We start from the raw sequence: 13,967 nt of genomic DNA, 5'->3' as shown, positions 1-13,967 counted from the left end.
TGTTCCCTTTTTGTTATAGATCAATTTACACTGGTTATTCATTGAACTATTTTATACCCTATAATAAGATTAAGTCAAAATTCTGATAATGAAGATTCTGGGGCAAAAACCTTAAGACTATAAAATAAAAATCTTGACTAACAAGGTGCTTGGCACACAGTTCTCAATAAAAACATCCTATTAGTGCATCGAATCTGAATGTTCTATTATTAGAACCCTACAAAATACTCAAAGTGGTCCATGGTCCCTTATAAGATATTTAAACCTTCACTGGCTTTTGAGTATGCTAGTTTCTCCCACTAATAAGACTAGATTAACAGAGTAGTAGGAGATATACTAATTACCAGGCATAATTATGAATCAATTTAAAACAAAGAATAACTCAATCTTTTCATATGAACACATGTTTATTAACAACATCTAACTTTGAGTAGTTAGGATGTGTCAGGCACTAGATCAAGCGTATTTTTTATGATATTATGTTTAATCCTCACAAACCTCTGTAAGGTAACCTCTCTACTCATTTTCATAGTGCAGATAAGGAAACTGACCAGTGAGCCTACCCACGGTTAGACTAGAGTGGCAGAGCTGACATGTGGACCCACTATGAGACTCTACCACGTAAGCACTTACCCACTCTGCTATCAAGGGGCATCTTACTAGATCAACTATGTGACACAGAACATCGTATATGGTTAAATATGTCCTTACAACCACCCTGTAAGGCAGGTACTTACTTGTATGAATTCCTTCTTTGCAGAGTCATGAAGATAAAGTTCTGCCACTTCGGCCTCAGAAGCAACGAGCCACTGAAGAATAATCCTTAGCTGGGGGTCTACTGTGCACGGCTCCATGTCGATATTTGTAATGAGCAGAATCTTTCTGTCTTGCCCCAAACCTAATATTTACATTTAAACAGTATAAAGTGAAATTCATCAATTCAACTCTCAATACTCTGGTTTCCAAGGATAGAGAAATATTTTCCATTTCTTAAGATTCCAATGAACGCTGGGGAAAAAAATCTGTCTTTTCTTATCCCCACCTTAACATCAACCAAAACATTTATTTGAAAGGGCACAATAATTCTACAACAAAGGAATAACTTTGATCATCCACTGAGAGCACAAATACAAAACTCTATTTTGAGGCACTGAATATCAAGTACTGTAGATGCCATAATTTGTGTCAAAATAAGATCCACAGGTAAAGAAAGAGAAAACAAAACTATAAAGCTATGATTACAATCTAAATATAAATCTCAAATAAATAAATATATTAAATGGACTCAAGAAAGCTTCTCGAACTAAGAGAGGTAACAGAAGCCACAAACACTTGTATAGGGCATATTACATCGTAAGTATTGTTCTAAGCTCTTCCTATATACAAACCCCCGGAACCCTCACACCCATCCTGTGAAGCCAGAACTATCATCATCTCCATCTTACAGGTGAGGGACATGAGGCAGAGAGATCCAGAGTCTTACAGCAGGGAAGTGGCTGGGCCAGGATATGAACACACAGTCTGGCTCCAAACTCTTAATCACTTCATTCTTTAGGCAGAAGAGGGGGATAAAAATGTCACATGCAGCCACTTACATCCCAAAAGCCAGACCAGGGAATTTTCTGGGTATAACCCTTTATAAATAAGATATAGCTCTCGAGTTTCATTTCTTTTTTTTTTTATGAACATTATGTTCTCAACATAAAGAAGGACGAATCGCTGTTGACTATAAAACAAATGACCTGTAGGCCGATACCATGTGTCCAACACTCCTGCTTAGTGACTGCCGAGCAAACGGCAGCGCTGAGACAAGGGGCCTCCCACGTAAGAGGTGAGCAGCCGGCCTGCTGGCAGACATCATGCCACTTCGTACCCGGCACGGAAATTTCTTGGTCAATGTCCCTGATTCTTTTTTACAGGTTGCAGGGCATTCTAGACCACTACTAATCATTTTTAGGATTTGGGTTGGTCCCTAATTTTTTCACTTAAAAAAAAACAGATCCACGTCATTCTCTTCAGATAAACGTACTGCCTTTTCCCTCCTCTCCCCCCACTCTCAATCAAAAATGGGTCTGGTGCACTGTGAAACCAGACATGGTCTCTGGGCCATTTTGTAAATCCTGCAGAGGTCATGGGGTTGGAAGCCAAGTCACCCATGACTTCTCTGTATTATTGGCTTTCTCAGTTATGGGGCTCCTGGCTGCCTGCCCAAGGAGAGGTCACTCAACACCAGGGAAAAGGCAAGTGGCTGACCTCCTGCAACTAAAAATACAACAAAATGAGGTTTGTTGCCTTAGGATTTCCATAATTTTGAATCTTTCTATAAACCCGTATCAATCTGTCCTACTTTACCAATTCCTAATTTAACAAATTTCAAAGCTGGCCACAATTTTCTATATAATGAGAGATGACTATGATCTCAAAAGCTGAGTAGTGACATGAATTTACATATAGTAAATTTCTATCTACTCACAAAAGAAATCCTAAAGAGTCTGCTAGTGCCAAAAGTAAATTTTTTTAAATCAATTTCATATTTATATTAACTTATATCTTCTTTTCTCTTAATTGTCCCTCAGTAATAAAGTCAGTTAAGTAATGACTAGTTCACTGAGGAAAAAACTCACCACATGCATTTGCACCATCTACAGCCTTTGGAACAACTTTCCTCACAGGCATTATTTGGGAAAAGGGACACAACTTGCCTAGACAAAGTCAACACTCTTTTAGTCAACAAAAAGAAAGCAAATATTACCTAGCCTATCTGTCCCTCTAAGAATATTGCCCTACCCCTACTTCATATCTGATGACAAAACTTCTAGAAGTCCTATATGAAGAATGTTTACTTAAAAAAAAAAAAAAGAATGTCTAGTTAGCAGAAGCACTGGGACTAAAAAATAATCACCTTAAGTCTGAGGATTTTAACTCAGAAACCAGTACATGACTTCCCTAAATAAGAAAGGCATAATTGGCGATAAAACTAATCAGACACTCAGGTGTTATAAAGTACATTTTGAGAAATTCATTTGGGCAATTTTCTCAGTTTGCCCACTTCTAAAGAAATGAAAAATAAAAAGACTAGCTCAAAAACAAATATCTCAAACAGTATGAATATTTTTAGGTGCCACTTTATAGAAGACATTATTGGTATTTACATAATAAAAGAATAAGCCATCTAAATACAATGAAAATTCAGCTTCAACATGGAAAGTTTCTACATTCACTCAGACATTCTAATATTTCAATTAAGGATTATAAATCATGGTCGAGAACACGGTGACCAATGGTATCTAGTATTAGGTATTTGGAATTATGTTCATCAAAGGAAGAATTAAATATTTTCTTCAAATATGTATATTTGTGAGTTGAGGAATAGAACTGAGAGAGGGAAGGATTGATTTTAAAATGTCTTTTAATTTTTACTTACTAATTTATGTAACATCAACATTAAACACTAATTCGAGAGGTTACTAGTTTGGAAGGAAAAAACTAGGGCACATGCCATAATTATAATAAATTATATCTTATGATGCAAGGGTTTTATGTTTACATAAACCCTTACATATAGAGAGATTATCATAAATTTCCCTCTCAAATCATTGAGTAATTCTTTTAAAGTAGTTCAATCTTTACACCAATGGGCACTTCATTAGTTTAGCAATCAAATGGTACAAATGGTTCAACAAAGGACCTGCCGCTGGATACATTAGTTCAAGAATATCCTGATTTGTAATGTAAATACCCTGATTTGTAATAACCTGGAGCTTCAGTGATGAAAACGCACAAGGTGAAGACTCTTCTAGGAAACCTTAAACAAAAAAACATGCAAACACTTTGAAAAACAATCTGTCAATTACCTTCTCCATCATCCTCATGATCTTCATCTTTATCATCTGGCCCATCACTTTCCGAATAAAAGAGCAGAAGCAGTTAAAAAAAAAAAAAAGCTTTAATTAACAATGGTATTAAAACTAATTCTTAAAACGTGGAAAAGAATGAATGTTACAATATGATATATGACATTTAAAAAGGGAAGAGATGACAATAAAAAAAGGAAGCTTTGCTTCTCACACCATTTCATGTTAAAATCTGAATTGTAAATGATGCCTAGACAGGTCATCAATAACCAAGAAGTTCTACCTTACCGTGATGGAGAACGCCAAGTAATTTCATGATAAAATTTAATTTCAAATAGCTTAAAGCTAAAATATTCTACTAATTTGGTTTTGGATAACACAGCATTTGAATTATCATAGAATGCCGTGGCATCTGCTAATGCCAAGGACATATTTTTAACACACTAAAAATACATTTTTCCTACACTTTCCTTACATGTGAAATAAAATTACATACAAAAACAACAACAAAAACCAGAAATCCTGTAGGAAGCAAGCTCTTTTTAATGAAATAATAATTGGTAGGATGAGAAATAGCAAGCAAAGCAACACATGCATAGATGTAACACATTTTGCAATTAGATGTCAGTCGTCTCTTAGCATAATTGAAGTTTCTCATTAGATGTAAATTATCAAGCAGAATCATGTCCAAACATAGGAGAAAAGCAGACTGATACATATTGGCACTGTAACCCACGTTCTTTTAAGAATATGACATCATGCATTAGTGTGAAAGACTCATCAGTTTATAAGTTTCTGGACTGGACCAACCTGTCTGATGTTGGAAAGGATAAATTGTCCTCATACAAATCTCCTTCTAAACCAAGACTGCTCCAGCTACTGCTGTTACCATTACTGCCAGAAGAAGAAAAGAACAGAGCTGAACCAGAAAATGAATAGTAAAGAAGACCTTGGTTTTCCTTGGAACAGCTTCTGTCGGTGGTAAGTGGGAGGTTCGGAAGCTGCCCGGCGGAGTGGTGCATCCGCGGAGGCTGAGAGACCATCACTGCAACTGGGCGGCCTTGGACATTTGGGAGTTCTCTTACTTGTCCTCCATAGATCAGGAAAATTATTCTCATTTTATATGTATTTTACATATGAACACAACAGAATGGCTTGTAGGACAGCAAATGAATGCGTGAAGTAAGAAGTTTCAATGATTAAATCAACATCTATGGCAAATCTTCAATGATTAAATCAACATCTATGGCAAATCTTGGGATATAATTTGTAAAAAGCCAATACTCTTCCATTTGGATAAAGTTTTAAAAAGACCACAGGTTAACTATCTCTCAGCTCTTTAGACAACGCAAACACTGATGGGTTTGGGGGGCGGGAATGAAAGGACAGGCACCGAAACATAGTCCCAAATAGACCTCTTCTAACTACTTGGAGAAAAGATGTTTTCTGATTTCAAAATACTCTTATTATGTCAATTACTTTCATTTCATACATGATGTGTAATTCAGTAGGTGGCAAATAACATACATTTTCTTCAGAATATTGAGTAACCGAGGCTTACTACACCTGTCTGGTGGGCCAGTCACTAATGCCACATGAGTACCTTCTTAAACTACTGAATCGAAAGAAGAAAGCAACTATGTTCTAAAACTGCGGCAAAGCAATAACAAACAAAAAGCGACTGTGTTCGGAAACAAAACTAAATTTAATTTTTCAGATTAAAACCTAAACATGCAATTTAAAATACTAATCATTAAAATAATTAGTAAGCACATTAGTTCGCAGTGATAAGCAGCTTATATTTCCCCACATTAGGTTAGGCAATTATAAAAATTAATACGTACACAAACTAAAATTTGGGTTCTAAAAAGTGAATTAACACAAAATCATCTTCTGTGCATCAGTAAATGTTGACAAGGTTACAAAAAAAAGGATGATTATTTAAAAGTTCTAAAGAGTTTCCAAGCAATTTCAATAATTTGCATATCCATATTTACTCTGGCGCTAGCAAACTGTCACAAACTAGACTGTGTTAGAAAAGTTAAAACTGGGGGCGCCTGGGTGGCTCAGTCATTAAGCGTCTGCCTTCGGCTCAGGTCATGATCCCAGGGTTCTGGGATCGAGCCCCGCATCGGGCTCCCTGCTCAGCGGGAAGCCTACTTCTCCCTCTCCCACTACCCCTGCTTGTGTTCCCTCTCTCGCTGTATCTCTCTCTGTCAAATAAGTAAATAAAATCTTAAAAAAAAAAAAGAAAAGTTAAAACTGGGGGCGCCTGGGTGGCTCAGTCATTAAGCGTCTGCCTTTGGCTTAGATCATGATCCCAGGGTCCTGGGATCAAGCCCTGCATCGGGCTCCCTGCTCAGCAGGAAGCCTGCTTCTCCCTCTCCCACTCCCCCTGCTTGTGTTCCCTCTCTCTCTGTCTCCCTCTCTGTCAAATAAATAAATAAAATCTTTAAAAAAAAAAAGAAAAGTTAAAACTGAGCAGTGTCTTTGCAGCCTATATTCAAACAAATATAGCTCTGTTATAAAACCATGAAAACAGCCAGAGTTTTGCCTACGTAGCCTGCTGTCAGACAAACCAAAGATGGGAAAACATAGAAATACAGAATGGACAGACAGCCTGTGAGCCAAACCAAAAGGAAAAATTGAGGATCTCAAACATTGCATTCACCTCTACTAATAGAATGATTTTCTAAACAAAGAAAAATATTACAAAATTAAAATTCTTAACCCATATGCTAACAACAATAATGAGTCCTCCTTTTAATTAATCATCAAAATCCATCACCTAAGGTTTCGGTGAACATGCAAAGATATAACGCCTAAAAAAATGTCAAGACCAAAGACTCAAACTCCCTCTATTTAACCTCATTCCCCCTTCCTCTTGCCCCTCAAAATGGGTCAGATTCCAAGTCAGTTATTTATAAAATGTCACCTCTAACTAGGGTGCCCGTATAATTTCTCATCTAACCAGAATACTTCTGGAAATGAAAGAAGTCACCATTAATAAGTACACCAGAGCAGCGGGAAGTAAATTCAGACTGTCCCAAGCAAATTGGGAGGTACAATCGTCCTCCATTAACCCGACATAAAACAACTTAATTTCTTCACTTAACAGTGTTCCTATTTCATTCTTGAACACTGCCCTGCTTCCATCATTTTCTTTTAAATCTTTTCCTATTTCCTATCTATTCCTGTCTGTGTATTTTCCATCTTTTCATAATTCCTAGGTCTCGAGCAGGTGTACCTCAAGCCAGTGGGGGTGAAGGGCTAAGACTCTTTATCGTGGTTTTCAGCCACATAAAGACTACTATCGATTTTGACGTATCTCATAAGTATTATCTCAAAAATTCCGCAAGCCCGGTCCCATCTCTTACCTAATCTACTACATAACTTTTAAGAAATTCACAGACTGCTTGAAATACTTAAGAGACACACATACACAGACCAAGTCTCTTTCAGATCAAATAATTACACACTCCTCATAAACACCTGTGAAACTCTGAAATTATTATTTCTTTTTTAACTGCTGCCCTCTACTAAATTTCCTACTTGGGAGTAAAAGCACATGAAGTGTCCAAACCATTGAGGTCTTTTATCTCCTATCTGATCTCTGTACCAGAAAATTACAGTTCCTACAGCAGATGGCATCGAAGACAAAACATGTGCAGCTATGTATCTGAAGTGTGATCTCTGAACCACCTGCATTAAAATCATCTGAGATTTTTGGGACCTCCAATGACCTAATGAATCTTTATCTCTCTTAATCTTAATCTCTCTAGAAATTCTGTGTTCAACAAGCATACTACCAACCCTGGATGAGCCCTACTCTTTGTGCTTGAACCTTAATAACCACAGAGCATAATCGTTCTGTGTTCAATTAAAACTACAGGTATTTTTCTGAAAAAATGCTGTGAAGCCAAGTTATTCCCCATCCTGAATTCAGTTAATTTCCTGAACCAAATGCATTTACCCATGTTAAACAGAATTCTTTTAGTCGCCGCCTGATTCGGTCTTTTTGAAACTTGGCTCTGTTAATGAGATGATCTTTCCATCTTTGTTTTAAGTCATTCACAAATAATGAGCAGAGCAGTCCCTTCTTATCTGCAGAGGATGCATTCCACGGCCCGCAGTGGAGGCCTGAAACCATGGGCAGTACCGTACCCTACAGATACTACGTTTTTTTCTTCACATACATACCTATGATGAAGTTTACTTTATAAATTAGGCACTAGTAAGAGGTTAACAACAAAAACTAATAATAAAAGAGTAATTATAACAATATACTATAATACAAGTTATGTGAATGTGGTCTCTCTCTCTAAAAATAACTTCTTGTATGTACTTACCATCCTTGTGATAATGTGAGATGATAAAATGCCTACATGATGAGATGGAGTGAGGGGAATGACACAGGCACAGTGACACAGTGTTAGGCAACAAGTGACCTTCTGACAACATGTCAGAAGGAGGGTCATCTGCTTCTGGACCTTAACTGACCATGGGCAACTGAAACTACAGAAAGCAAAACCGCAGATGGGGGCGGGCGGTGCGGGGGACATTACTTATCCTCTATCACTAATAAAATGCTAAAGAGGACAGAACCAAGGACAGAGTCATCCAACCAGACAACATTCTGCACAGAGCTGTTCAACTGGCTACAGGCCCCTTAATGCCACACGCCATGAACCCTAGTTCGCCCATTTTAACAGCAGGATTTCCTAAGCAGCAACATCAACCCTTACTGAAATTCTAGAAGCCTGTGTTTCTCCAAGATGAGAGAAGAATTTAAGTGTTAACATTCTATTCCTGGTAGAGTTATGGAAAGGGCCACCTGATGTTTGTGGTATTACCCTTACTTCCCACTTCCGACTGTCTTTTCGGACCCAGATTTTAAGATGTACTGGTGGTTTACATAGCATTTTAAGAAACTATGACAAAATAGATGTTTTATGAAAATATTAATACTTACTGGTTAATCCAAACATCAGACAAAATGCTCTGAGATGATGTCCTCTAACAGGTGAAAAGCCATTTCCTTCCCTTCATCCCCTCCTCCCACCGTCTTCTCACTTCCTCGTCTTGGTAAGTCAATTCCAAGGGTTCTGTTCCACTGAAGCCTCACAGGGTCCTTTCCACAGCCCGAAACTAAGAAGCCTTTCCTCTCCCTAGACTCAGCCCTGGATGGCACTGATTATTTCCAATTATCAATTAATGTGGATAAAAATTTATGGCATTTTATAGTTTAGTCAGGAATGCCTTTAGAGAGTAAACAATGTAAGAAACAAGTGTATCAGAATAAAATATGCCAAAGACTGTTACTATAAACAAAATAAACTAAGACAAGTTATATATGAGGTAAGTGCTTCCTGCTGTACAAAACCATATTTTTATAAGGAGTTTACGTATTTTCAGTCATTCAAGTATAAATGCTCCAGGTCATTTTGTTCCTGAATAGCAGGGTAAGTGAGGAATCCTTCCCAAAAAAGATATTACTTTCACTAATAACAAGAAAATTACAGGGTCATTAAGATACCTTTTACAGAGATGAACCATGAGAGACTATGGACTCTGAGAAACAAACTGAGGGTTCTAGAGGGGAAGGGGGTGGGGGGATGGGTTAGACCGGTGACGGGTATTAAAGAGGGCACGTACTGCATGGAGCACTGGGTGTTATACGCAAACAATGAATTGTGGATCACCACATCAAAAACTAATGATATATTGTATGGTGGCTAATATAACATAATAAAATAAAATTTAAAAAAAAAGATACCTTTTACAGATCACTGCCTTTTTTCTCAGCCTCTAAAGAAAAAAAGGTACCCTTTTTAAAAAGTGAGAGATACAAAAGTCCAGGAAAATCCTAAGGGTATAAAATCAAATGTATGGAGTATTTTTCATTATCAACCACTGGCACACGTAAAGAAACTTAGCTTGGCTAATAACTATACCTAATAAATGTGAAAAACCATTAGAACTACATTATGGATAATAAAATACATTCTGAAAATAATAAAAGATTTTCAAATTCATCATTTTTAAAAACCCAGTATAAATTTACTCCCGAGGTCTGAGGACCTAAACTATGGAATCACATGCACAATTTTAGTTACCTTTCACTTAGGTGATGAAAACTGCTACTTTCATCCTGGTGTTCATCTTCAAAACTTAAATTGGACCAGCTACCAGTGCTGTCATCACCAATACTGAGATTCATCTGCTGGCTGCCAAAAGACTCAGTTGACTGAAAGTCTTCTATTTCTTTTGGACTGAAAAAAAAAAAAAAAAAGGAAGGAAGGGAGGGAGGGAGGGAGGGAGGGAAGAAAAAAAGGAAGGAAAGGAAGGAAGGAAGGGCGAAAAGAAAAAAAAATTCAATCCAATTCTAAGACTATCAATTTGATGATAAAGATGACAAAAACAATCGATATTCACAGCCACACCAGTGGCCCATCCAACCCTTTGTGTCTGCTAAAAAAGAGACTTTGCAGGAGAGCATACTATTTTCAAAGTTAACTGAGCTATATCTATTATCCACCCCAAGTGCTCTATTTATCTAAATTCTCTTTAAAGCAATTCATAGTTTCAACTGGGACCACTATAAAGGAGCACAAATTTCTATCACCTACTTTGTTTTTTTTTTTTTTTTTTTTTTAGATTTTATTTATTTATTTGAGAGAGAGAGAATGAGAGACAGAGCGCATGAGAGGGAGGAGGGTCAGAGGGAGAAGCAGACTCCCTGCCGAGCAGGGAGCCCGATGTGGGACTCGATCCCGGGACTCCAGGATCATGACCTGAGCCGAAGGTAGTTGCTTAACCAACTGAGCCACCCAGGCGCCCGGTCTATCACCTACTTTGTAAGACAGTACTTTTAGTTGTACTGAGAGGAAGCTCTTTCTGGCTTCAAGAACAAAAAAAGTAGTTCGAGGAATTCTAGTACTGTCAAACAAGCCTAGAGTCAAATTTAAGATTTTGAGCATAGGATCATAACCCTTCCCATTCTTTTTCTCAATGAAGAAGAGACATTTATATTTTTATTCCATTTTCACAAGAAAGGCCACTGTTCGATTACTGTAATTGCCCCCTCTATATTTTATTCTCAACATAGCAGTTTAAAATGATGTTTTTCAAGATGAAGAGGAAAAATGTTAGTCGTCTGATCAAAACATCCTAGCGGCTCCACACCAATCAGAATGAGAGTCCAAATCCTTATAACATACTCGCTGGTATGACACCCTCTCCTAGTCTCCATGGTGTCCCATCTATTACTCTCCCCAGCCCTCTCACTGCAGCCACGCCTGCCCCTGTGCGGCTTCCCCAACATGCACGATCCTACCCCTTTGCCTGGAACCCTCTGCCCCAATTCCCACGTGACTTACTCTCTCTTCACCTTTGGCTCTTCGCTCAGATGTTATTTTATCAGTGTTGCTTTCCCCCTTTCTACCTATTCAAAACTGCAAACCAGGGGCGCCTGGGTGGCTCAGTCGTTAAGCGTCTGCCTTTGGCTCAGGTCATGATCCCAGGGTCTTGGGATCGAGCCCCGCATCTGGCTCCCTGGTCAGCGGGAAGCCTGCTTCTCCCTCTCCCACTCCCCCTGCTTGTGTTCCCTCTCTTGCTGTGTCTCTGTCAAATAAATAAATAAAATCTTCAAAAAAAAAAACAAAACTGTAAACCATCCCCACCTGCTGCTAGCCCCCCCACCCCACACCCACACCTCCCTTCCTTGCTTCAGTTTTCCTCCAAAGCACTTCTCACTGTGTGATGCACTTGGCTATTTTACTTGTCTTTTTCTACCGTAACATAAGCTCCAGAGAACACATATTTTTGACTGTTTTACTTATTTCTGTATCCCCAATGCCCAGAATAAGTCCTGAACTGCCCCACCCCCCTCTGGGGCTATCCTCATCTTATATTTAAGATACAGCAACGAATTATACTGGACAGGCACATTATAGTTTTTTTTTTTTTTTTAAGATTTTATTTATTTATTTGACAGAGAGAGAGAGCACAAGTAGGCAGAGAGGCAGGCAGAGGGAGAGGGAGAAGCAGGCTCTCCACTGAGCAGGGAGCCCAATGTGGGGCTTGATCCCAGGACTCCGGGATCACGACCTGAGCCGAAGGCAGCCGCTCAACCAACTGAGCCACCCAGGCGCCCCAGCACATTATAGTTTTGAGCCATAACAGAGCTCTACTTTGTTCTTTTTAAAATTTTTAACTCTTTTCTGGAATGTGCCGCAATCTAATCGTTTTCTCGTTGAAATGACCCAGTAGATGAGGTCCAGAGAAGAGTTTTAATGACTGCTGGGTTATTCTGGCTCAGAAATAATAGCTCAGAATATAGTTTAGATGTTTGCTCTGCTAAAAATACACTACCATATAATTCCCCATTTGACACTTCACATACCACCCACATACCACCCTTCTGTACATTACAGCTTTGTGAAATATTTATGGTTATTTTCATGAATCAAACATTTACAAGAAAGGGGATGCCAAATGATACCTTTAAAAATAATCCATCTGAACGAATCCCTCTAAAGCTTGAAAGGCAAACCATTTTACCTTCAGAAACAGGAAATGGGAAACAGTACACTGTACAAACTAGAGCCAGCTTTTAATAATCAGCACTTACAGAACTCTACACAACTGTTAAGAAAAGGAAAAAGAACTACAAAGTAATATTCTACTGGCCTTGATAAAAAGTTGGACTAGGACAGCACAGGCTTGTAGGAGTAACTCCAGGGGCCTACCTACTCACCCAAGAGAGTTAAGAAGGGAAAGTGAAAATACTGAGCTACCAATAGCAAAGGCATGTGCCAGGCCCTGGGAAGGATATTTTAGAGACTCTAATGTAGGGGAGAGTCTCTTTTCCTCCCAGGGCCTTGGGGGAGGCACAGGGAGAAACAGTTAAAATAGCTCGAGGCCGATTTTGTTTGCGGAAGGTTGCTTCAGTTGTAGAAAGGCCTAGTTTACTACCACTTATTCATTCATGTACTTATTAACCACTTATTATATGTCTATCATCATATTAAGAACTGACAGGCAGTCATGAACAAAGAAAATGCAGATCTGCAGATTTTTACTGTAAAGGGCCAAATAGCAAACACTTAGGCATTGTTGGCCACGTCCCTACTTCAACTACTCAACTCTGCCGTTAAAGCATAAAAGCAGCCACAGACAATACATAAATGAATGAGCACAGCTATGTTCCAATATAACTTTATTTATGAACATTAACATTTGAATTTCATATAATTTTCATATGTCACAAAATAGTATTCTTTTGATCACTGAGGAAATGTAAAAACCATTCTTAGCTCACAGACAATAACAAACAAACAAACAAGCAGAGGCCAGATTTGGCCTGTGGGTTATGCTTTGCCAACCCCTGCTCTAGGAGAAAGGAGGCTACCTGATTACAGCAAACAGAGACCTCCCTTGGTTCACCGGAAGCATCACAAGAGGACGCCATGGCACAACTGGACTCCAGGGTCCTGGCCAAACTGCATCTCCCTATTTTAAGATGGCTAAGAAGAGAGGTGGTCCTTGCCACGGCTTTGACAAAAGCTACTAAAAAAATCTGAGGAATCCTGTGACTCCACTTCAACTCTAGGAACTTTCTCTGTCCGGTGGGACTAACAAAATCCTACAAACTAATAACACAAGTTGGTCCTGATGTTTTCCAGGGAGTAAAAAAAACGGTTAAAAGTGAAAATTTTTACTAAGGTGTTGGAATCACGAGCACAAGGCACAGCTACTGAAGAAGAGGACACTGTGAGACCATCAGAAAGAACTGTCCCCTTAGACAGGGACCCATCAAGAGAAGTGACGGCAGGGGAGCCTGGGTGGCTCAGTCGTTAGGCATCTGCCTTCGGTTCAGGTCATGGTCCCAGGGTCCTGGGATTGAGCCCCGCATCGGGCTGGCTCCCTGCTCGGCGGGAAGCCTGCTTCTCCCTCTCCCACTCCCCCTGCTGTGTTCCCTCTCTTGCTGTGTCTCTGTCAAATAAATAAATAAATTTTTTAAAAAAAAGAAAGAGAAGTGATGGCAGTAACAGAAATCCTTGGCGAATTTTTAAAGCTTTCTTCCCTCACAGCAGTTTGGTTAAATTATGC

At 38.8% G+C, this 13,967-nt stretch overlaps 1 protein-coding gene across 4 annotated transcripts in view; it reads right to left on the bottom strand.

The window, feature by feature from the left end:
- The window catches only part of AKAP11 (A-kinase anchoring protein 11), a 52,300-nt gene that overhangs the window by 6,366 nt on the left and 31,967 nt on the right, over positions 1 to 13,967 (bottom strand). For 2 of the 4 annotated variants that reach the window (XM_036106977.2, XM_036106979.2), the window contains exons 8-11: positions 9,971 to 10,126; positions 4,665 to 4,748; positions 3,855 to 3,901; positions 738 to 898 (exon numbers count right to left, since the gene is read on the bottom strand). In XM_036106977.2, coding sequence (XP_035962870.2) covers positions 738 to 898; positions 3,855 to 3,901; positions 4,665 to 4,748; positions 9,971 to 10,126 — 448 coding nt within the window. Of the gene's footprint in view, positions 1 to 737; positions 899 to 3,854; positions 3,902 to 4,664; positions 4,749 to 9,970; positions 10,127 to 13,057; positions 13,851 to 13,967 lie in introns of those variants that run through there. The other 2 variants (XM_078070317.1, XM_078070318.1) reach the window with 2 other exon arrangements.

The sequence above is a fragment of the Halichoerus grypus genome, chromosome 4, assembly GCF_964656455.1.
Source record: "Halichoerus grypus chromosome 4, mHalGry1.hap1.1, whole genome shotgun sequence".
Lineage (NCBI taxonomy): Eukaryota > Metazoa > Chordata > Mammalia > Carnivora > Phocidae > Halichoerus > Halichoerus grypus.
The sequence above is the reverse complement of the archived record's forward strand: the minus strand, read 5'-3'. Positions and strand labels throughout refer to the sequence as shown.